The 26,232-nt window shown below is 42.2% G+C and overlaps 2 protein-coding genes across 2 annotated transcripts in view; both read right to left on the bottom strand.

Moving 5' to 3' along the window:
• LOC311100500 (BTB/POZ domain-containing protein KCTD17-like) overlaps positions 1-7,935 on the bottom strand; it is a gene marked incomplete at its 5' end in the record, with an annotated part of 13,289 nt that extends 5,354 nt beyond the window's left edge. The window contains 2 exons of the mRNA XM_084141421.1: positions 7,520-7,654; positions 7,923-7,935. Coding sequence (XP_083997547.1) covers positions 7,520-7,654; positions 7,923-7,935 — 148 coding nt within the window. The remainder of the gene's footprint in view (positions 1-7,519; positions 7,655-7,922) is intronic.
• A 3,020-nt stretch (positions 7,936-10,955) lies between these two features.
• Positions 10,956-15,210, bottom strand: LOC311100501 (phospholipase B-like 1; the record flags this gene model as incomplete). The annotated part of the gene is made up of 4 exons (XM_084141422.1): positions 10,956-11,113; positions 11,298-11,378; positions 11,699-11,865; positions 14,942-15,210. The coding sequence occupies 4 exons, from the start codon at positions 15,208-15,210 to the stop codon at positions 10,956-10,958; spliced, it is 675 nt and encodes a 224-aa protein (XP_083997548.1).
• Between the last annotated feature and the right edge of the window lie 11,022 nt (positions 15,211-26,232).

The following is a 26,232-nucleotide window of genomic DNA, read 5'->3' on the forward strand; positions in this document are numbered from 1 at the left end:
GCCTAGCCTTGTGCCAGGTCCCTATGGGGGCCTCACTGGGTCCCACAGGAAATATCTGTTAGGCAATCAGAGGTGTTATTTGTCTCAACACAGAAACAGAGAAAGACACAGACACACATACAATCTCTTCTGGGGTGAAAACACTGGCTGCGACCAAACTGAACCAGCCTAATGCTAGTCTGGTCAGGTCATTTCTATGTAAAAGGACTCATGAGCACCAACATGTGAAGTTCATAGGAGCATATCAAATTGAGTGTCAAATGAAAGCTAAGAGTATTTTATTTATATACATTTTTCAACCATTTTCCATCCAAAAAATTAAGAATAAGCAAAGGCTTTGATTTCTGGTCAAACAGATGGAAAAGGGGTCTTAGAAAACATCAACGAGATAAAATCGTAAAAAGGTATAAGAAATGCATCGAAACACAATAATGTTGAAGTAAAGAGTAATATCAACACTTATATTTAGTTTTGGATACATTTTTCTGCCTTCTGTAACTTTAAGAAACATTGCCTTGTGCCTTGAAATTCCTTTACCAAAAACCCACATATCTTTCAGATATTTTCTAATTTCTCTCCCTCATGAAGAGGAAGGATAATTAAAGTTGACAGAAGGAACAGTGGGGAGAACAAGTATTTGATACACTGCCGATTTTGCAGGTTTTCCTACTTACAAAGCATGTAGAGGTCTGTAATTTTTATCATAGGTACACTTCAACTGTGAGAGACGGAATCTAAAACAAAAATCCAGAAAATCACATTGTATGATTTTTAAGTAATGAATTTGCATTTTATTGCATGACATAAGTATTTGATACATCAGAAAAGCAGAACTTAATATTTGGCACAGAAACCTTTGTTTGCAATTACAGAGATCATACGTTTCCTGTAGGTCTTGACCAGGTTTGCACACACTGCAGCAGGGATTTTGGCCCACTCCTCCTTACAGACCTTCTCCAGATCCTTCAGGTTTCGGGGCTATCGCTGGGCAATACGGACTTTCAGTTCCCTCCAAAGATTTTCTATTGGGTTCAGGTCTGGAGACTGGCTAGGCCACTCCAGGACCTTGAGATGCTTCTTACGGAGCCACTCCTTAGTTGCCCTGGCTGTGTGTTTCGGGTCGTTGTCATGCTGGAAGACCCAGCCACGACCCATCTTCAATGCTCTTACTGAGGGAAGGAGGTTGTTGGCCAAGAACTCGCGATACATGGCCCCATCCACCCACCCCTCAATACGGTGCAGTCTTCCTGTCCCCTTTGCAGAAAAGCATCCCCAAAGAATGATGTTTCCACCTCCATGCTTCACGGTTGGGATGGTGTTCTTGGGGTTGTACTCATCCTTCTTCTTCCTCCAAACACGGCGAGTGGAGTTTAGACCAAAAAGCTCTATTTTTGTCTCATCAGACCACATTACTTTCTCCCATTCCTCCTCTGGATCATCCAGATTGTCATTGGCAAACTTCAGACGGGCCTGGACATGCGCTGGCTTGAGCAGGGGGACCTTGCGTGCGCTGCAGGATTTTAATCCATGACGGCGTAGTGTGTTACTAATGGTTTTCTTTGAGACTGTGGTCCCAGCTCTCTTCAGGTCATTGACCAGGTCCTGCCGTGTAGTTCTGGGCTGATCCCTCACCTTCCTCATGATCATTGATGCCCCACGAGGTGAGATCTTGCATGGAGCCCCAGACCGAGGGTGATTGACCGTCATCTTGAACTTCTTCCATTTTCTAATAATTGCGCCAACAGTTGTTGCCTTCTCACCAACCTGCTTGCCTATTGTCCTGTAGCCCATCCCAGCCTTGTGCAGGTCTACAATGTTATCTCTGATGTCCTTACACAGCTCTCTGGTCTTGGCCATTGTGGAGAGGTTGGAGTCTGTTTGATTGAGTGTGAGGACAGGTGTCTTTTATACAGGTAACGAGTTCAAACAGGTGCAGTTAATACAGGTAATGAGTGGAGAACAGGAGGGCTTCTTAAAGAAAAACTAAACAGGTCTGTGAGAGCCGGAATTCTTACTGGTTGGTAGGTGATCAAATACTTATGTCATGCAATAAAATGCAAATGAATTACTTAAAATTCATACAATGTGATTTTCTGGATTTTTGTTTTAGATTCCGTCTCTCACAGTTGAAGTGTACCTATGATAAAAATTACAGACCTCTACATGCTTTGTAAGTAGGAAAACCTGCAAAATCGGCAGTGTATCAAATACTTGTTCTCCCCACTGTAGACCTATAAATTAGTTATAGTGTTTTTAATTATATCGATTTTGTTTATGAATTATTAAGTGATTAAAACTCAGAATTTCCCTAAAAATCGGAAACAGAATTTCTGCAATTGAATTGGCTACAATGGGAAATCATAGTAGTCACAAACCACAGTTGGGTTCACACGTTTGGACAGCACAGTAGAGTACAGTACAGTACAGTAAATAAGAGTATAGTTCAGTACAGTACTGCACAGTACAGTAAAGAACAGTATAGTTATGTACAGTAGAGTTCAGTACAATACACAGTAGAGCACACTAGAGTTGAGTGCTATATTCTACTTTACTGTACTCTACTGTACTATATTGTACTGTACTGAACTCAACTCAACTCTACTCTACTGTACTGAACTCTAGTGTACTGTACTGTACTGTTCTGTGCTATACTGTACTCTACTGAGCTGTACTTTGATGTCCAAACTTGTGAAACATAGAAGTCTATGATTGGTTCAGATTTGGTCCGTTCTGGACCAACCAAGTTTGGTCTTGTTTGGGGGCAGAGCTCATTAAAATAACCAATGTGTAGAATAATAACCAAATATGCGAAGGAGGATATTGCAAATGTATACCTTTGTGTACCTATTTAGGATACATCACCATGAAGAGAATTACATTAATATCCATAATTATGCAATACTGTGTAGACCCTTGATGAAATTCCGTTACTGCAATTCTGTTACCGGGTGTAAATCCACTTCACTTAATGTAGTTCAATAACCAAAATAGATTTTTTCTAATTCAATGTGTCATGTCATAGCTGACACCCCATTATTTCTGCAGACATAGTTGAATGTTAATTCGGAGCAGATATTTAACAGATTTTGTCAAACCTGGACACATAAAAAACGGAGGGAGACTTTATCGAAATTCTGTTACCAAACTTTGCATTTGCACAGTTCTTTCAGTAAATGTGTTTTTGTAAAATGTTATGTGTAAATTGTTAAAAAGTAGTGCTTGTGCATAGAGTTGTAGGGTTTGTTCAACTTTGAAATCAATGGTTTTTTAATTGCCCGTCACAGAACTGCAAGTGTTTTAGTGAACTGCCTTTATCATGTTCATGTATGACAACATACACGATAAAGTTGGCTGAAGCACATACAGATCTGCAACTGTGCTACTCCAGTGCTCGGTCTATTTTGGATTGTGGGAGTCAAATAGCACACACAAGAGCACATAACACCAGCCTCTAACATTGTAAACTCCTAATCACTCTGCCAACAACACTGCTGCATCAGACCTGCCTAATTCTCACTTGTTTTATAGATTAAATTACACATTCTGTAAATATCTGACTCCAGAGTGATCTGTTCTTGCAATTTGTAGTCTTTGACATTTCAGATTTAGATATGATCATCAGAAGAACAATATATTTAATCGACATCTATGTCATCGACACCCGGGGAACAGTTGTTGTTGTGTTTAACTGCCTTGCTAAAGAGCAGAACAGCATATTTTTTCACCTTGCCGGAGCAGGAGGAGGAAGGGACAGGAGGAGATTATAATGAGTGAAAGAGGGGCAGGAGGAGGACAGGAAGGGACAGGAGGAGGTCAGAAGGGAGTAGGAGTCAGGGCAGGGGTGACAGCAGGCACCAGGGGGTATTTTGGGACAGAGAGGGGTGGCAAGCCTGTAGGTGCCAGACAGACCGTAATCTTATTAAAATAGTAATACACAGTTGGTGTGTTCTAAACACTGCGGCAACCCTCTGCAGACTGGAGCGCAAACCAGCGGATTACAATATACAGTTGAAGTCGGAAGTTTACATACACCTTAGCCAAATACATTTAAACTCAGTTTTTCACAATTTCTGACATTTAATCCTAGTAGAAATTCCCTGTTTTAGGTCAGTTAGGATCACCACTTTATTTTAAGAATGTGAAATGTTAGAATAATAGTAGAGAGAATTATTTATTTCAGGTTTTATTTATTTCATCACATTCCCAGTGGGTCAGAAGTTTACATACACTCAATTAGTATTTGGTAGCATTTCCTTTAAATTGTTTAACTTGGGTCAAATGTTTTGGGTAGCCTTCCACCAGCATCCCACAATAAGTTGGGTGATTTTTTTGCCCATTCCTCCTGACAGAGCTGGTGTAATTGAGTCAGGTTAGTAGGCCTCCTTGCTCGAACACGCTTTTTCAGTTCTGCCCACAAATGTTCTATTGGATTGAGGTCAGGGCTTTGTGATGGCCACTTCAATACCTTGACTTTGTTGTCCTTAAGCCATTTTGCCACAACTTTGGAAGTATGCTTGGGGTCATTGTCATTTTGGAAGACCCATTTGCGACCAAGCTTTAACTTCCTGACTGATGTCTTGAGATGTTGCTTCAATATATCCACATAATTTTCCTTCCTCATGAAGCCATCTATTTTGTGAAGTGCACCAGTCCCTCCTGCAGCAAAGCACCCCCACAGCATGATGCTGCCACCCCCGTGCTTCACGGTTGGGATGGTGTTCTTCGGCTTGCAAGTACCCCCTTTTTCCTCCAAACATAACGATGGTCATTATGGCCAAACAGTTCTATTTTTGTTTCATCAGACCAGAGGACATTTCTCCAAAAAGTAAGATCTTTGTCCCCATGTGCAGTTTCAAACCATAGTCTGGCTTTTTTATGGCGGTTTTGGAGCAGTGGCTTCTTCCTTGCTGAGCGGCCTTTCAGGTTATGTCGATATAGGACTCGTTTTACTGTGGATATAGATACTTTTGTACCCGTTTCCTCCAGCATCTTCACAAGGTCCTTTGCTGTTGTTCTGGGATTGATCTGCACTTTTCGCACCAAAGTACGTTCATCTCTAGGAGACAGAACGTGTCTCCTTCCTGAGCGGTATGACGGCTGCGTGGTCCCATGGTGTTTATACTTGCGTACTATTGTTCGTACAGATGAACGTGGTACCTTCAGGCGTTTGGAAATTGCTCCCAAGGAGGAACCAGACTTGTGGAGGTCTACACATTTTTTTTTGAGGTCTTGATTGATTTCTTTTGATTTTCGCATGATGTCAAGCAAAGAGGCACTGAGTTTGAAGGTCGGCCTTGAAATACATCAGCAGGTACACCTCCAATTGACTCAAATGATGTCAATTAGCCTATCAGAAGCTTCTAAAGCCATGACATAATTTTCTGGAATTTTCCAAGCTGTTTAAAGACACAGTCAACTTTGTGTATGTAAACTTCTGACCCACTGGAATTGTGATACAGTGAATTATAAGTGAATTAATCTGTCTGTAAACAATTGTTGGAAAAATTACTTGTGTCATGCACAAAGTAGATGTCCTAACCGACTTGCCAACACGATAGTTTGTTAACAAGAAATTTGTGGAGTGGTTGAAAAACAAGTTTTAATGACCCCAACCTAAGTGTATGTAAACTCAGACTTCAACTGTAGCTCCTGTGAAGATAGAATCAGACAGACACCTGGGAAATAGAAAAATACAGCTAGTGGCCTAGTACTTCTTCTGTGGATATAATGTTGGACTGGGTACTCTGTATTCCTGAGGACTCTATGGGGCCTTTCATCACAAGCCAGGTTACAAGAAGGGACTAACAGTAAATTAGTGGGGAGAAAAATAAGTAGACTGTTAGTATTGTTTTAGAAACAGTTAGTTAACAGGCAATGACATGACAGTAGCCTGGGAGGAATAAGATGACTCAAGTGTGAGAAGGGGATGAAAAGAAAGAGGGGAGAAAGGAGAGAGGGTCCCTAGAAGGGTTGATAGATAACAGAGGAGAGGAGGAGGGAGAGTGTGTGGATGGGGTTTGACTAGAGGCATAGAGAAAGAGAGAGAGAGCGATAGAGCAAGAGAGAGAGAGAGCAAGAGAAAGGGGGGAGAGAGGAGGAATGAAGGTCATACACAAAGATTTTGCGCCTTATCTATTCACTGTGGCCAGTGGTGCAGGAGGACAAAGACAGAGGTGCACACACACACACAGAGGGTGAAGATTAAAAATGAGCTTCTCTGTCTCTCTATCTCCTGTCATCCTGGCCTGTCTGTTCAGCCACACTGCCTCCAGTCAGGAAAAGTCAACCCTCATCTGGTGTGTTAATAGTTTACCCAAGGAACTACACAGTGTGCCTAGCCTTGTGCCAGGTCCCTATGGGGGCCTCACTGGGTCCCACAGGAAATATATGTTAGGCAAACAGAGGTGTTATTTGTCTCAACACAGAGACAGTCACACATACAATCTCTTTACTTCTTCTATGGAAAGAGAGAAAGAGAGGGAGAGAGAGAAAGAGAGAGAGTAGGAACAAGACTAATGGACACTGGTGCATTAATGAAGGTCACACACAAAGATAATGCACCTTATCTACTCACTGTAACCAGTGGTGCAGGAGGACAAATCAATTATAGCAGCCTACAATAGGGCTATGTTCGTGGCCAAGGGACAAGACCATCTGTGATCACACACAGACAGAAAGAGACAGACACTGAAATAAATCCTATTATAGGCTTACTGCATTAGTGATGTACTGTATTTCACAAACAGATCAGTCACATATTGCCAACCTATCTATAGACATTTTTCTACTACCCCACCACCCTCCTCTCCCTCTGTCCTGCCAGAATACACCCTCCGCACAGGTCTGAATGAGGCAGCCAGTGCACATCCATCTGACTCACTGGGTAATGGGTAGAGCCATATCTGGTGGCGGGTATGGGTACCACAGAGCCATATCTAGTGGTACCATTCAAATGTAATTAATTCGTCCATCCATCCATTCATTCATTAAATTAATTAATTCTGATGTGTTATCTTGATCGAAGCCAAGCGCTTGATCAATTCTTGCCTTACCGTGTCCGAATGTAAGTCCTGTTGTTGACAGAGCCGATAGAGAAAGGAAGTTTGTTCTTTGAGTAGGGTATGCCGCGTTGTGAGGAATACTGTGCCGCCGACGTTCAACCGGACCCATTTCCCGTTATTTCCCACTGTAGGGTTGACTCCAGAGCCGTTCCCGATGCTGTGCGTTCCCGTCCCGCTCGATGCGGTAGTGCTCGAAGTTGCCGTGCTCGTATTCTCGCTTCCCTCGCTATCTTTGTTATTATTATTGTTGTTGTTGTTATTATTATTATTGTAGCCCTGAGGTGTCGGTAACGAACCGACTTCTGATTCAGCCTGCGGCACCGATTTCCTTTTATCCTCCGTTGCCATTAGGAAATAGCAATGGACGCAAGCAACGTTAACAAGCAATAGCGTGCGTACCAACTGCCGTTTCAGCTTCCTCTCTTTTTCAACAACGTCTCTCTACGACAACAGTGTACCGCGTTGACTCGAGCTCCGCCTAGTCTTCCCCCGGTTAAGCAACCGGAGCGTCATGTCCAAGCTGTTGCCGTGCGTCAAGAACTGTGGATCTTGTAGTTCTAAAATCTGTGACGATACCGTCCACTCCTTGTATCCTAAAGACAATCATGTCAAAATAATATTAAAATTGTATGATAGCCTAATATTATTCAATAACTTATTATTCAATAACTATCTGAGCCAAGACTGCAATTATTTTCAACTGCATTGTTGTGTAAATTGTGGGGAGTGAGAAACATACATTTTTTATTAGACAAAGTGTAATACATGTAGTTTAATTACACAGGATTGGGCTGATTGTTATTAGTTCTATACACACCTTTCATCAAAAGGTTCACAAATGACTCACAAAAAAAATCACACCTGAGAATATCATTATTAGATTGTACAGACAAAAATATAAACACAACATGCAACAATTTCAAAGATTTTACTAAGTTACAGTTCATATAAGGAAATCAGTCAATTTAAATAAATTCATTAGGCCCTAATCTATGGATTTTACATGACTGGGATTACAGATATGCATCTGTTGGTCACAGGTACCTTAAAAAAAAAAGGTAAGGGTGTAGACCAGAAAACCAGTCAGTATCTAGTGTGACCACCACTTGCCTCATGCAGCGCGACACATATCGTTCGCATAGAGTTGATCAGGCTGTTGATTGTGGCCTGTGGAATATTGTCCCACTCCTCTTCAATGCGAAGTCTGGAACACAGAGATCCCGTGTTCCAGCGGGAACTGGAACACGCTGTCGTACATGTCGATCCAGAGCATCCCAAACATGCTCAATGGGTGACATGTCTGGTGAGTATGGAGGCCATGGAAGAACTGGGAAATGTTCAGATTCCAGAAATGTTTCACAGATCCTTGCGACATGGGGCCATGCATTATCATGCTGAAACATGAGGTGATGGCGGCGGATGAATGGCACGACAATGGGCCTCAGGATCTCGTCACGGTATCTCTGTGCATTCAAATTGCCATCGATAAAATGCAATTGTGTTTGCTGTCCGTAGCTTATGCCTGCCCTTACCATAACCCACCGCCACAATGGGGCACTCTGTTCACAATGTTGACATCAGCAAACCACTCGCCCACACGTCTGCCATCTGCCCTGTACAGTTGAAACCAGGATTATTCCGTGAAGAGCACACTTCTCCAGTGTGCCAGTGGCCATCGAAGGTGAGCATTTGCCCACTGAAGTCGGTTATGACGCTGAACTGCAATCAGGTCAAGACCCTGGTGAGGACGACGAGCACGCATATGAGCTTCCCTGAGACGGTTTCTGACAGTTCGTGCAGAAATTATTTGGTTGTGCAAATCAACAGTTTCTGACAGTTCGTGCAGAAATTATTTGGTTGTGCAAACCCACAGTTTCATTAGCTGTCCAGGTGGCTGGTCTCAGACGATCCCGCAGGTGAAGAAGCCAGATGTGGAGGTCCTGGGCTGCGGATGTGAGGCCGGTTGGAAGTACTGCCAAGTTCTCCAAAACGACGTTTGAGGCAGCTTATGGTAGAGAAATTCATTCAATTCTCTGGCAACAGCTCTGGTGGACATTCCTGCAGTCAGCATGCCAATTGCACGCTCCCTCAAAACTTGAGACGTCTGTAGCATTGTGTTGTGTGACAAAACTGCACATTTTAGAGTGGTGTTTTATTGTCCCCAGCACAAGGTGCACCTGTGTAATGATCATGCTGTTTAATCAGCTTCTTGATATGCCACACCTGTCAGGTGGATGGATTATCTTGGCAAAGGAGACACACAAATGAACACACATTATACAAACATAAAGACACAATCACATAATAAAGATACTGTATTTTCAGTGCATCTAACAGTTTTGCTAACAACTTAAACCACAAAATTGACCTTGGATCTGTATCTAGTGGCCACTTCATCCTACTCCCTACTCCCCAGCCCCTCTGGGCTTTCAGTCCCCTGGGTCATGTTCATTAGGCACCAAATGGAAGAAAACTGAATGCAATAGAAAGGGACTACCTGGACTTGTCCAATAAGAAACCCTTATTTTCATCTTCCATTGCAAAAAAAAGAATCTGTTGTTTGCCCTAATGAACACAACCCAGACCCCAGACCCCTCTCATGGCTGGTATAGTGACAGGGTTGGCTTCATGGGGATGAAGCTGAAGTTACAGTGCATTCGGAAAGTATTCAGAGCCCTCTACTTGTTACACATTTTGTTACGTTACAGTCTTGTTCTAAAATTTATTAAATTGCTTTTTTCCCTCATCAATCTACACACAATACCCCATAATGACAAAGCAAAAACAGTTTTTTATAAATTTGAGCAAATTTATAAAAATAGAAAAACTGAAATATCACATTTACATAAGTATTCAGACTCTTTAGTCAGTACTTTGTTGAAGTACCTTTGGCAGCGATTAGAGCCTCGAGTCTTGTTGGGTATGACGCTACAAGCTTGGCACACCTGTATTTGGGGAGTTTCTCCCACTCTTCTCTGCAGATCCTCTCAAGCTCTGTCAGGTTGGATGGAGAACATCGCTGCACAGCTATTTTCAGGTCTCTGCAGAGATGTCTGATCGGGTTCAAGTCCAGGCTCTAGCTGGGCCACTCAAGGACATTCAGAGACTAGTTCAATCTTGGTTTCATCAGACCAGAGAATCGTGTTTCTCATGGTCTGAGAGTCTTTAGGTGCCTTTTGGCAAACTCCAAGTGAGCTATCATGTGCCTTTTACTGAGGAGTGGCTTCCGTCTGGCCATTCTACCATAAAATGCCTGATTGGTGGAGTGCTGCAGAGATGGGATAACCTTCCAGAAGGACAACCATCTCCACAGAGGAACTCTGGAGCTCTGTAAGAGTGACCATTGGGTTCTTGGTCACCTCCCTGACCAAGGCCCTTCCCCTTGATTGCTCAGTTTGCTCAAGGAAGAATCTTGGTGGTTCCAAACTACTTCCATTTAAGAATGATGGAGGTCACTGTGTTCTTGGGGACCTTCAATGCTGCAGAAATGTTTTGGTACCCTTCCCCAGATCTGTGCCTCGACACAATCCTGTCTCGGAGCTCTACGGACAATTCCTTCGACCTCATGGCTTGGTTTTTGTTCTGACATGCACTGTCAACTGTGAGCCCTTATATAGACAGGTGTGTGCCTTTCCAAATCATGTCCAATCAATTGAATTTACCACAGGTGGACTCCAATCAAGTTGTAGAAATCTCAAGGATGATCAATGGAAACAGGATGCACCGAAGCTCAATTTTCAGTCTCATAGCAAAGGGTCTGAATACTTATGTAAAAACATCTAAAAACCTGTTTTTGCTTTGTCATTATGGGGTATTGTGTGTAGATTGATGAGGATTTTTATTTATTTAATCCATTTTAGAATAAGGCTGTAACGTAACAAAATGTGGAAAAAGTCAAGGGGCCTGAATACTTTCCGAATGCACTGTATATGACTGTGGCAGATCCTGGTGGGCTGTGCTGTTGATGTGGCTCCAGGAGAACGGAAGCAGGCCCCCCTGAATGGTGGGACCGTTCACAGCCTCCGCTGTTAACTGTTGGGCCAGGTGGAAGTCTGTTTACCATGGAGAGAGAAGGAGAGAGAGATAATTAAAAGTGCCAATTTGTTTTACTTGAATGTTATTCTAGTATTGTGATGTACTGTAAAACTATAAATTGCGCCATCATGTTCCCTTTGATATTGTTATTTTATGAATGAGTGAATGAATGTCTGGACTGGACATCGTGGTAATTGAAACCCAACCTTTTCAGCCTCAGGTCGTTCCGACAGCAGATGGTTTTACAGGGATGGCCCTGGGAGTACGGGTCTTTCCTGTAGTCTGGAGACACAGTTCAAAAGCACTGAGTTCAGAGGTTAGAACAGCAGACATGAGAATACAGTACATCCACACAGCAAAATGATCTATCCTCCTTGAATAATTTAATCTCTGTCTGAATTCTCATTCTATTTATAGGGATAGTTTGAGCAGACCGGAATGAAAGGCCCGTTATTTTCCAGCCAGATTACGGCTGCAGCAAAAGCCTACAGACACTACAGGGCCAGCGGTCCTCCAGGCCTGGTGTTGCCTGTATCTGCCTAAGTATAAAAGGACTAGAGTTACCAATCCATGTCTGATAAAAATCATATAGCAGCACTCACTGTTGTATCTCATGATGTGCTTGATGGAGGCGAGGTCTTTAACCCTGGCCTGGTCCCTGCGGAAGATCTTGGCTCTGGGACAGAGGTCGTAGGAGAAGTCCTCTGCATGCTTCCTCCACATCACCCCATAGCCACTCAGGTTGTAGATGTCTTCATGGAAGGGCACACTGTAGAATGGTCAGTAGTCTGGTGGAGGGACCAGGAGAAAGACAAGAATAATGTAGAAAGGGTGAAGTAGGGACATATCAGATGTGGAGAGACAGATTGATTAATTGACAGATTGATTAATTGAAACATTTTATTTAAGTGTCATACAACTATTGGTACCCAGCTGACATGGGCTTATACATTTATCCTACTCCCCCAGGCTTTGGAATTAAATTGAGCAACATATCAGCTTGCCATTCATTTAATTACATTTGGGGGAGGCATTTGTAGTTCAATCCTATAAAACTTTATTAATCCCAGAGGGTCAATTAGCATGGAATAAAACCCATCAGATAACACCAGTTTAGCTTTATATCATTGAAGAGACTGACATGACTGTCTTTTACCCTGTCACAGGGCCTATGTCTGGCCAGAGTGTAGCGCCAGCCCTGGTATCTGCTCCACCACTGTCAGAGCCCTATCCGAGTGGCGCAGTGGTCTAAGGCATGCAGTGCTAGCTGTGCCACTAGAGATCCTGGTTCGAATCCAGGCTCTGTCGTCCAGGGTAGGGGAGGGAATGGCCGGCAGGGATGTAGCTCAGTTGGTATTAAATTTTTTTTATAATGTATGCACTCACAAACTGTAAGTTGCTCTGAATAAGAGCGTCTGCTAAAATGTAATGTAATGTTATGCTCCTCTCCAATGACACCCTACTCAGGTCAAACACCATGTACTGGATGTTATACAGTGAGGGAAAAAAGTATTTGATCCCCTGCTGATTTTGTACGTTTGCGCACTGACAAAGACATGATCAGTCTATAATTTTAATGGTAGGTTTATTTGAACAGTGAGAGACAGAATAACAACAAGAAAATCCAGAAAAGCGCATGTCAAAAATGTTATAAATTGATTTGCATTTTAATGAGGGAAATAAGTATTTGACCCCTCTGCAAAACATGATTTAGTACTTGGTGGCAAAACCCTTGTTGGCAATCACAGAGGTCAGACGTTTCTTGTAGTTGGCCACCAGGTTTGCACACATCTCAGGAGGGATTTTGTCCCACTCCTCTTTGCAGATCTTCTCCAAGTCATTAAGGTTTCAAGGCTGACGTTTGGCAACTCGAACCTTCAGCTCCCTCCACAGATTTTCTATGGGATTAAGGTCTGGAGACTGGCTAGGCCACACCAGTACCTTAATGTGCTTCTTCTTGAGCCACTCCTTTGTTGCCTTGGCCGTGTGTTTTCGGTCATTGTCATGCTGGAATATCCATCCACAACCCATTTTCAATGCCCTGGCTGAGGGAAGGAGGTTCTCACCCAAGATTTGACGGTACATGGCCCCGTCCATCATCCCTTTGATGCGGTGAAGTTGTCCTGTCCCCTTAGCAGAAAAACACCCCCAAAGCATAATGTTTCCACCTCCATGTTTGACGGTGGGGATGTTGTTCTTGGGATCATAGGCAGCATTCCTCCTCCTCCAAACACGGCGAGTTGAGTTGATGCCAAAGAGCTCGATTTTGGTCTCATCTGACCACAACACTTTCACCCAGTTGTCCTCTGAATCATTCAGATGTTCATTGGCAAACTTCAGACGGGCCTGTATATGTGCTTTCTTGAGCAGGGGGACCTTGCGGGCGCTGCAGGATTGAAGTCCTTCACGGCGTAGTATGTTACCAATTGTTTTCTTGGTGACTATGGTCCCAGTTGCCTTGAGCTCATTGACAAGATCCTCCTGTGTAGTTCTGGGCTGATTCCTCACCGTTCTCATGATCATTGTAACTCCACGAGGTGAGATCTTGCATGGAGCCCCAGGCCGAGGGAGATTGACAGTTATTTTGTGTTTCTTCCATTTGCGAATAATCGCACACTGTTGTCACCTTCTCACCAAGCTGCTTGGCGATGGTCTTGTAGCCCATTCCAGCCTTGTGTAGGTCTACAATCTTGTCCCTGACATCCTTGGAGAGCTCTTTGGTCTTGGCCATGGTGGAGAGTTTGGAATCTGATTGATTGATTGCTTCTGTGGACAGGTGTCTTTTATACAGGTAAAAAGATGAGATTAGGAGCACTCCCTTTAAGAGTGTGCTCCTAATCTCAGCTCGTTACCTGTATAAAAGACACCTGGGAGCCAGAAATCTTTCTGATTGAGAGGGGGTCAAATACTTATTTCCCTCATTAAAATGCAAATCAATTTATAACATTTCTGACATGCGTTTTTCTGGATTTTTTTGTTGTTATTCTGTCTCTCACTGTTCAAATAAACCTACCATTAAAATTATAGACTGATAATTTCTTTGTCAGTGGGCAAATTTTCAAAATCAGCAGGGGATCAAATACTTTTTTTCCTCACTGTAGGTTCCTGAGGAGGGAGGGAGGGGAAATGTAATTGTGTTATTAGTTGTGGTAACTTGGTTTGTTGTTTATTATCTACTGGTTATTACAGGTCCTTGAAAGACAGGAGAAACTAGTCACCTCCTCAAATACAGTATGTAATGGCTTGGGACTGTGGTGAACACATGTACTACACTGGAGCATGTGGATACCCATAAAAAGTCAAAAGAGGGTGTTTGAATTAGGCACTGATGAGCAGAGTTCGCACATATACGATCATGTGCACATCTCAGGTGTCAGTCAGATTGTACTTTCTGGTTATTTTAGGTTCCAGAGACAGAGAGGCTATGGCCAGTCAGGCTACTCAGTGAGAACAAGCTGTACTGTTCCTCCTAAGCAACACGTTATGTCGTCTCCTGCTGCAGTGGCTCTACATTTACATTTTAGTCATTTAGCAGACGCTCTTATCCAGAGCGACTTATTAACAGAGACCAATTACAATACACCCCAGAGAACAGGACAACTCTGTCATCTGTGGTCAGGGCCTTAGGCGATACATCACACAGCTGGTGCGTACCATACTCTACCATTTATCATACTATGCAACAATCAATTCAAGACAAACTATCTATCGTTATTACACAGAAATCATGTAATCATTAACATGTACAGTAGCACACAAATCACAATATCTATCCGCACACCACACCTAAACACAAGCTCATAGGTTATTCATGCATGTACAGGTTGTTACACAAATTACAAAACCCATTCCCAGAAACGTCCACCACACCCCAGGCCTCACTGGAGTTGTACTTAGAGAAGACATGTGCCCACTGCTCCTTGGTGCATGCCAGAGCGTGTGCCAGCCGCACCCTCTGCCAGGCTAGCAGGCTGTGTGGCATGACCAGGGTGAACAGGGAGGTGTTAAACACACTGTTGGTTATCTGGGTCATCAGTAGCCCACTGACCAACAGGTAGAAGTCTTTCAGGAATGTCAGGAAGCATGGGAGGAGAGAGGGGAGAGGAGAGAGCATTGAGGGTTAGAGGAGAGGAGAGGTAGATCAGGGCATGGAGGTGAAAGGGAGAGGAGAGGGGGCGGGAGATCAGTGCATGGCTGGTTAGGAGAGTAGAGGGGATTAGAGGGCATGGAGGGGTAGGGCAGGGGAGAGGACATGTGGTAGTAGTATAGCCTACCATCCCTTGGACCATAGTGTAGAGAGAAGAGAAGGTGGGCTAATGGCAAGGACATATGTGGGTGTAACATTCCTAGCACCATAGTGTAATTAAAAATGTCATTATAATGTAGAAGGTTTTATTCCTAGGAGACTGTGGTAAGCCTGTGCACAGAAGAAGGGCTTAGGATAAGGGGAAAGAGGGATTCAATTCCTAGCACCCGGAGTGTATTTTAGTCCTTTGTAATGTAGTAGGTTTCTGCACTGAGAGCGAGATAAAATTCCGTACTTAGCTCTAAAAATAGCACTTTTAAGCCACTTCAGTTTTAATGGTGATGGGGCCTGTAAGATAATTTTTATGACAAGGAACAGGGACGATGGCAAATCTTCGATAACGACATCACTTAACCTCCTTGACTTGAAAATAAGAAACCAGGCTACCAGTTTATGTGAATCATCCTTCCATTGCAGTTGCATATACACTACCGTTCAAAAGTTTGGGGTCACTTAGAAATGTCCTTGTTTTCAAAAGAAATGCATTTTTTTTGTCCATTAAAATAACACCAAATTGATCAGAAATACATTGTTAATGTTGTAAATGGCTATTGTAGCTGGAAACGGCTGATTTTTAATGGAATATCTACATAGGCATACAGAGGCCCATTATCAGCAACCATCAGTCCTGTGTTCCAATGGCACGTTGTGTTTGCTAATCCAAGTTTATCATTTTAAAAGGCTAATTGATCATTAGAAAACCCTTTTGCAATTATGTTAGCACAGCTGAAAACTGTTGTGCTGATTAAAGAAGCAATACAACTGGCCTTCTTGAGACTAGTTGAGTATCTGGAGCATCAGCAATTGTTGGTTCGATTATGGGCTAAAAATGGCCAGAAATAAATAACTTTCTTCTGAAACTCGTCAGTCTATTCTTGTTCTGAGAAATGAAGGCTATTCCATGCGAGAAATTGCCAAGAAACTGAAGATCTGTGTACTACTCCCTTTACAGAACAGCGCAAACTGGCTATAACCAGAATAGAAAGAGGAGTGGGAGGCCCCGGTGCACAACTGAGCAAGAGGACAAATACATTAGAGTGTCTAGTTTGAGAAACAGACGCCTCACAGGTCCTCAACTGGCAGCTTCATTAAATAGTACCGGCAAAACACCAGTCTCAACGTCAACAGTGAAGAGGTGATCCTAACTGACCTAAGACAGGGAATGTTTACTAGGATTAAATGTCAGGAATTGTTTAAATGTATTTGGCTAAGATGTATGTAAACTTCAGACTTCAACTGTAGATATTCCATAAAAAATCAGCCGTTTCCAGCTACAATAGCCATTTACAACATTAACAATGTCTACACTGTATTTCTGATCAATTTGATGTTATTGTAATGGACAAAACATTTGCTTTTCTTTCCAAAACAAGGAAATTGACCCCAAACTTTTGAACGGTAGTGTACATCGAACAAAAATATAAATGCAACATCTAAAGTGTTGGTCCCATGTTTCATGTGCTGAAATAAAAGATCCCAGAAATGTTCCATACTCACAAAAAGCTTATTTAGCTCAAATTCTGACACAAATGTGTTTACATCCATGTTACTGAAAATTTTTCCTTTGCCAAGATAATCCATCCACCAGACAGGTGTGGCATATCAAGAAGCTGTTTAAACAGCATGTTCATTACACAGGTGCACCTTGTGCTGGGGACAATTAAAGGCCACTCTAAAATGTGCAGTTTTGTCACACAACACAATGCCACAGATGTCTCAAGTTTTGAGGGAGCGTGCAATTGGCATGCTGACTGCAGGAATGTCCACCAGAGATGTTGCCATATAATTGAATGTTCATTTCTCTACCATAAGCCGCCTCCAACGTCGTTTTAGAGTATTTGGCAGTATGTCCAACCGGCCTCACAACCGCAGACCACGTGTATGGCATTCTGTGGATGAGCGGTTTGCTGATGTCAACGTTGTGAACAGAGTTCCCCATGGTGGCTGTGGGGTTATGGTATGGGCAGGCATAAGCTACGGACAACGACAACAATTGCATTTTATCGATGGCAATTTGAATGCACAGAGATACCGTGACGAGATCCTGAGGCCCATTGTCGTGCCATTCATCCACCGCCATCACCTCATGTTTCAGCATGATAATGCATGGCCCCATGTTGCAAGGATCTGTACACAATTCCTGGAAGGTGAAAATGTCCCAGTTCTTCCATGGCCTGAATACTCACTAGACGTCACCGTTTTAGCATGTTTGGGATGCTCTGGATCGATGGGTATGACAGCGTGTTCCAGTTCATGCCAATATCCAGCAAGTCCGCACAGCCATTGAAGAGGAGTGGGACAACATTCCACAGGCCACAATCAACAGCCTGATCAACTCTATGCGAAGGAGATGTGCCGCGCTGCATGAAGCAAATAGTGATCACACCAGATACTGACTGCTTTTTTGATCCACGCCCCTAAATGTTATTTTTTAAAGGTACTGTATCTGTGACCAACAGATGCGTATCTGTAATCCCAGTCATGTGAAATCCATAGATTAGGGCCTAATTCATTTATTTCAATTGACTGATTTCCTTATATGTACTGTAACTCAGTAAAATCTTTGAAATTGTTGTGTAGTATATGAAGAATTATGACTTTGCTAATGTTTAAAGTGGAACCTGAAAGGATGTTTATTCAGTTTCAGAGGGAGCCATTTTGTAGTGACACCCCAGATGGGACAGAGAAGTCTGTGTGTTGTAGACAGGGGATTGAACAGTAGAGGGAGCCACCCATATCTTGGGAAAATTATAAGTACTGGGTTTAAACAAAGAAGAGCGGAGCGGACGTTGTAATTTGGAAAACACTGCTCTCCGGGTGATCATGACATCTGTAAACTTATGCTGAAATCTTGTGATATGAATAAAACGTATGATCAAAGTTCAGTATAAGCGGACTCCTTTGTTTAACAGCAATAATTAGCAACATTGACTCGACACTACAGTTGCATGTTGCGTTTATAATTGTGTTCATTAGAACTAAACTTCCCCATTTTCAAGACTGGTGGAGTCTGTGAAGTGTAAAATAGAATAATACCAGGCTGCTTGGTTCAGCCATATTAGGTAGGTGGGTGCTACACAATGGTAGTGAATGAGGAGAGTTCTCCCCAATACAATTTTCAAAGCCTGATATATTAAATGAAGTGACCTTTAATATAGACCACATGGAAAATTCAATAAATCTGATTTTTAATATGAATAAAGACTAATATGCTTAAGTGCCAAAATTCTGCATTTTGACATGTCCCTCCGTGCACCCTCTGTGACTTCTAGGAAGATCTATAAGTAGACTCAGCAAAATTACGTTGCCACGAGCAGCAACGGAGATATTGAGATGAGCGAGATGCAACACTTCACTCTCACACAGTCATATACAGTGGGGAAAAAAGTATTTAGTCAGCCACCAATTGTGCAAGTTCTCCCACTTAAAAAGATGAGAGAGGCCTGTAATTTTCATCATAGGTACACGTCAACTATGACAGACAAATTGAGAATTTTTTTTCCAGAAAATCACATTGTAGGATTTTTAATGAATTTATTTGCAAATTATGGTGGAAAATAAGTATTTGGTCACCTACAAACAAGCAAGATGTCTGGCTCTCACAGACCTGTAACTTCTTCTTTAAGAGGCTCCTCTGTCCTCCACTCGTTACCTGTATTAATGGCACCTGTTTGAACTTGTTATCAGTATAAAAGACACCTGTCCACAACCTCAAACAGTCACACTCCAAACTCCACTATGGCCAAGACCAAAGAGCTGTCAAAGGACACCAGAAACAAAATTGTAGACCTGCACCAGGCTGGGAAGACTGAATCTGCAATAGGTAAGCAGAAGAAATCAACTGTGGGAGCAATTATTAGGAAATGGAAGACATACAAGACCACTGATAATTTCCCTCGATCTGGGGCTCCACGCAAGATCTCACCCCGTGGGGTCAAAATGATCACAAGAACGGTGAGCAAAAATCCCAGAACAACACGGGGGGACCTAGTGAATGACCTGCAGAGAGCTGGGACCAAAGTAACAAAGCCTACCATCAGTAACACACTACGCCGCCAGGGACTCAAATCCTGCAGTGCGAGACGTGTCCCCCTGCTTAAGCCAGTACATGTCCAGGCCCGTCTGAAGTTTGCTAGAGTGCATTTGGATGATCCAGAAGAGGATTGGGAGAATGTCATATGGTCAGATGAAACTAAAATATAACTTTTTGGTAAAAACTCAACTCGTCGTGTTTGGAGGACAAAGAATGCTGAGTTGCATCCAAAGAACACCATACCTACTGTGAAGCATGGGGGTGGAAACATCATGCTTTGGGGCTGTTTTTCTGCAAAGGGACCAGGACGACTGATCCGTGTAAAGGAAAGAATGAATGGGGCCATGTATCGTGAGATTTTGAGTGAAAACCTCCTTCCATCAGCAAGGGCATTGAAGATGATACGTGGCTGGGTCTTTCAGCATGACAATGATCCCAAACACACCGCCCGGGCAACGAAGGAGTGGCTTCGTAAGAAGCATTTCAAGGTCCTGGAGTGGCCTAGCCAGTCTCCAGATCTCAACCCCATAGAAAATCTTTGGAGGGAGTTGAAAGTCTGTGTTGCCCAGCGACAGCCCCAAAACATCACTGCTCTAGAGGAGATCTGCATGGAGGAATGGGCCAAAATACCAGCAACAGTGTGTAAACCTTGTGAAAACTTACAGAAAACGTTTGACCTGTGTCATTGCCAACAAAGGGTATATAACAAAGTATTGAGAAACTTTTGTTATTGACCAAATGCTTATTTTCCACCATAATTTGCAAATAAATTCATTAAAAATCCTACAATGTGATTTTCTGGAGAAAAAAAATCTCATTTTGTCTGTCATAGTTGACGTGTACCTATGATGAAAATTACAGGCCTCTCTCATCTTTTTAAGTGGGAGAACATGCACAATTGGTGGCTGACTAAATACGTTTTTTCCCCACTGTACAGTATCTGCGCATGTATCCCGCTGTGTACAGCTTGGTAACCAGGGCACCAAAACAGGAGAAGTTAAGCCTTGCGCTTCAACGCTTTTAGGTGTTGTGGACATTTACCCACTTTGCTATTTATTTTCTGCATCTACGTCATATCGCTGATTCTACCTTTAACTCAATAATTTCTCAAACTTCACCATCATTGTAAAGCCCTATTTATTTTGTTGCTTTGACAAAGTAATTTCTGAAGATTAGATCTCCAACCTCATTCAGAAACTGCAGCGCAAACATGGACAGAGGCTAGGAGGTGGAGAGATGGAAGGAAAGGGTCAGTTGTGATTTGCACTGGGAACTGTTTTTGTTTGGAATTAGGGGTTTTGAATCTATAGATCCCATTAGGTTGGAGGAAAAGCTGGTGCTGACACACACACACAGGCGCGCACACACACACACACACACACACACACACACACACACACACACACACACACACACACACACACACACACACACACACACACACACACACACACACACACACACACACACACACACACACACACAGAGAAAAGGATCTTCAAACACAATTCTCTTCACACCATGTGAGAGAAGAGAACATTCACGCTCTCACACATATATATCTCCCCCCCCCCCCTCTTTCTCCAACACCCCCTCCTTCAGAATCACACTTCTGGGCAGCATCCCAGTACACAGTGGCCTCTTGGATCTCTACCACAGGGGGATAGGGATGAATAACACACCTTACGTAATATTAGAAGAACATTCACATGGGTGGTGGATAGAAACTTAGCAAGCGTGTCTTGTCTGTGTATTCAGCTGAATGGATTCCAAATCAAATCAAATCAAATCAAATCAAATTTTATTGGTCACATGCGCCGAATACAACAGGTGCAGACATTACAGTGAAATGCTTACTTACAGCCCTTAACCAACAGTGCATTTATTTTAAACAAAAAAAGTAAGAATAAAACAACAACAAAAAAGTGTTGAGAAAAAAAGAGCAGAAGTAAAATAAAGTGACAGTAGGGAGGCTATATATACAGTAAAATAAAGTGACAGTAGGGAGGCTATATATACAGGGGGGTACCGTTGCATAGTCAATGTGCGGGGGCACCGGCTAGTTGAGGTAGTTGAGGTAATATGTACATGTGGGTAGAGTTAAAGTGACTATGCATAAATACTTAACAGAGTAGCAGCAGCGTAAAAAGGATGGGGTGGGGGGGCAGTGCAAATAGTCCGGGTAGCCATGATTAGCTGTTCAGGAGTCTTATGGCTTGGGGGTAGAAGCTGTTGAGAAGTCTTTTGGACCTAGACTTGGCACTCCGGTACCGCTTGCCGTGCGGTAGCAGAGAGAACAGTCTATGACTAGGGTGGCTGGAGTCTTTGACAATTTTGAGGGCCTTCCTCTGACACCGCCTGGTATAGAGGTCCTGGATGGCAGGGAGCTTTGCCCCAGTGATGTACTGGGCCGTACGCACTACCCTCTGTAGTGCCTTGCGGTCAGAGGCCAAGCAGTTGCCATACCAGGCGGTGATGCAACCAGTCAGGATGCTCTCGATGGTGCAGCTGTAGAATTTTTTGAGGATCTGAGGACCCATGCCAAATCTTTTTAGTCTCCTGAGGGGGAATAGGCTTTGTCGTGCCCTCTTCACGACTGTCTTGGTGTGTTTGGACCATGATAGTTCGTTGGTGATGTGGACACCAAGGAACTTGAAGCTCTCAACCTGTTCCACTACAGCCCCGTCGATGAGAATGGGGGCGTGCTCAGTCCTCTTTTTTGTAGATCTCCTGAAGAATAGGTCTATTCAGAGCCACATATTTAGAGAGTTAGACCAACTTTTAGAATATTGATCTAATTCTAGACATTCAGTTACATAGCATTGTTCAAATATTCCCCATGTAATGTTAATGAGGAGCTAACATGGCTGCCATAGAATGTTGTAGTGTCATATAAATGTATCATAATGATCATTTTAAGACATTCATTTTTATAGTATTTTTTAAAATATTCCCCATGTAATGTTAATGGGGAGCTAAGATGGTCATGTAAATGCATCATAATGCAGAAACCGCATTGGCCCACTCGCTAAATACATGGTTCTTCTCTATTGATCATATTGTGAGACCAAGGAGTGTTGGTTTTAATTACGCTATGATCCATTGACCAGAGGAAGTCTTATTTGCTGTTAGATAAAGATATTGAATGCTTGATATACAATATACTACATGGAAAGGTAATACGCTTGTTTTTAAAAGAGCTGTAATATTAGAGAAGAAACATTTTGGGTTGGAAAACTTTGTTTTTTGCTAACGGGGCAGGATTTTCAATGTGTTGGAATGGTCGTCAATGGCTTTCAGGCCAATATTAAATTACTTGTTTTATGACAAGGCTTTAAGATAATGATTCAGAGCTGTAATGTAGACCATCTGAAATGTTTAGAAAATATGCATTTTGGATGCAAGCTTTGCTTACATGCTTTAGACAGTACAGTAGAGCAATTAAAATATAAAACAATGCATCAACTTTAAGATAAATTGTTTTGGGGATCATTGCAGGTCTTAATATTACTGTACTGAATGATACCAATTTCACCCGACCCTACTCTGTTCATAGTGGGGTAAACGTTCTGCTTGCAATGTTGGTCAGATCATTAATTTGGTAAAATCATTATTGTTATTAAGACATCACCACCAACAATCTATTGTAACTATATACATCAATCTTATTTATTTTGACCTATTTTATTTTAAGAACTAGGGCAATATAGATATTGTAATAATGTAAAATGTTTTTATTTTCTTTCAACCAATCAGGTACGTTTTTCCTTCATGGACTGTCGCTGGGTAGAATTCAAGGCCACGTTCAGTTTCCAAACGTTGTCGAACGTTGCAGATAGAAATGCCATGAATAGAGCTAATGTGAGTTCTTATTCTACAGTATGAAAAATGTATGCACTCACTAACTGTAAGTCGCTCTGGAGAAGAGCGTCTGCTAAATGACTAAAATGTAAAAAAAAAAATGTTAATGTTCTTTTGAGCAAGTGTATACAGCATACAATAGGCCTATTACCGGGCCATTTTTACTTTAGAGTGTATGTTCAAATAATTATAATGTAAATCTGTATTTCATAAATACATTTGACTGAGTTTTCACATTGAATAGAAATACTTTGTAGAATACAGAATTCAATGATTTTGTATGATTTTTTAAATCTGCGTCACCAAGAAATAAAAAAGGTGTTTGACAATGTAGCCTATTGTCATGATCGTCATTTGAAGAAACGGGCCAATGCGCAGCGTGGAATGCGAACATACTTTATTATATTCACCACACGAACAAAAACAACAAAACGATACGTGAAGTCCTTGGTAACAAACACTAACCATACACGGAACAAGATCCCACAAAATACCAAATGCACACAAGGCTGCCTAAGTATGGTTCCCAATCAGAGACAACAAGCAACAGCTGATTCTCGTTGCCTCTGATTGAGAACCACCCCGGCCAACATAGAAACACAATGAACTAGATCCTGAACATAGAAACACAAAACATAGACTCTACACACCCTGGCTCAACATAACAGAGTCCCCAGAGCCAGGGCGTGACAGCTATGCACCACCCAAAATGTTCACTCTGGGGGTTTTCTGCTACTACAAGTGCATGCATTATAGCTGTCTGACATGACACGTCAATCAAACTGTGCCATTGCCAGATGATAACGACCCTACCGTTACGCTTGTTCACACAGCTGCACTGGGGTCGGAACGCAATAATGGTTACATTAAAGCCGGATGTACACTACCCGGTTTTGGCCCCGATTTAGCTGTCCCAGACACGTTTTTGAGATCGGAGACAAAATCCCATGTTGTTGCTGCAACAACAACATGAAAAAAAATAAAAAAATAAAATAATACATTGTAAAGTGGTTATCCCACTGGCTATAAGGTGAATGCACCTATTTGTAAGTCGCTTGCTAAGAGCGTCTGCTAAATGACGTAAATGTAAATGTAAATGTTGCCTACACGGGGTGCGCGGCCATCACCGATGCTCATCTAATGTGAGTGGGTCAGAGACCCAATCTGAGGGCTACCGAGCCAGTCTTTGAGCCATCCCAGATGTCCCGATATTGGCACAAAATGCTCTTGTAGTGTGAGATGTGCAATGACAAGTTTTAAGAACAGTGATCAGCAATACCAAACAAGAGCTATTTGACCTCTATCCACACTGCTCCATCGAGAAGATTGAAATACTGCTTGTTTTACCGTAAAACTGCCCTTTTCGTCCTCATGCTAACTAGCAGTAGCCACCGCAGCCATTTTGGAATGGCAGTGTCAGCCAATCAGCTCCTTTGTTGTTAAACGCGGTCCATGACGGCTGCGGTGGCTAGCATGAGGACGAAAAGGGCATTTCTATGGGAAAACTAGCAGTATTTCAATCTTCTCGATGGAGCAGTGTGGATAGAGGTCAAATTTGGAGGACAGTGGCATATCCCATCCCTGCAATGAGGTACGTTTCCGACCCATATCTCGCACCGGCTCCATGGTGTCTTAATGTAACCATGATTGTGTTACAACCCCAGTGCAGCTCATTCATAGACGCTAATTGCTTTAGCGTCTATTGACGACAGCATCTTCAGACCGAGGAGTTTTGTTAAGAGCCCCGACACTAGCTCTAAAGATTAACATGCATCGCTTGCAGTATGTTTTTGGAAACATAAGGAACGTATCGTTCATATCAGCCAAAAATAATTTTCAAAAATCACAAAACAAGGTTAAACTAGAAAAGTACATTTCCTGAAGAAAATGTGGTGTGCTTGATAGCTTGTTTTAAAGTATATATGGTTGTGAAATAAGTTATAGTAGTGGTAGTGACTGTAGTAGTAATGGTAGTGACTGGTTATAGTTGAAAAAGTAGGTAGATGGAAAGATTTATTGATTGAGATAAGATAGGATAGCCTGAACATGTGAAAGTTGGTTTGGTGTCCCTAGCATGAACGGTTCAAGAATTACTGTTGGTGAGGTATTTTATGCAAATGTATGCACATTTCTTTAGTTATAGTTGATAAAAGTGTTAAAGAATTTGATAGCCTGAATGTTTTAAAGTTGGTTTTGTAGCTTAATTGGCCAAGGAGCAGGACCATTTTTAATTGCTACCTCTGTATTCCTATGGTTCACATTCAAACCCATGTTAATTTATGTACATTTTAAATGATTAAAGTTCAAAATTATATATAGTAACAAAAGTATTTTGACAAGCAATCTAAGTAGGGTCGGTCTAAACATCTCAGCGTTGGTTTGTGAAATTTTTGATGTTTTAAACCATTCTAGTTTTGGTTATTTTTTGCCATTGAAATGCATTGGTATCCATAGCAATGGCTCTGTTTGGGCTCCTCAATGATGCAAAATGAGAGAGCTGTTAGCTGATGTTAGCTAGCTGCTTTTCGTCACTGTAAACTCTTACAAACCGCTTAAACTTTTTATTGGTAGAAGAAAATTCTGTTGAGTCCAGATTTGAACAGCAGAGAAGTAGAGGAAGATGCCATTCGCTCTACGTTTCTGTCTGACTAGTTGGGGGAGTGGACAAAACGGCAGTTGTTTGGAAAAAGTTGGGAGGAAAATGGTTAACACAGTTACTAAAACAGCTGTATCGTTAGAGCCATAGCGGATATTTTTGAATAGCAGAGTAGTAGACAAAGATGTCATACCCTCTAACTTTTTGACTAAGTTGTTGGCAAAGTGGTTAAAGTATGTCAAAAGTTACATTGTTTACAGTGAATGTTGGAAATGATGATGTCATAATGGGGAGCTTTAGAATGTTGAAAAAAGGCCCATTAAGTGAATGAAGATGGACA

Source organism: Coregonus lavaretus, assembly GCF_964263955.1.
Source record: "Coregonus lavaretus genome assembly, chromosome: 25".
Classification (NCBI taxonomy): Eukaryota; Metazoa; Chordata; class Actinopteri; order Salmoniformes; family Salmonidae; genus Coregonus; species Coregonus lavaretus.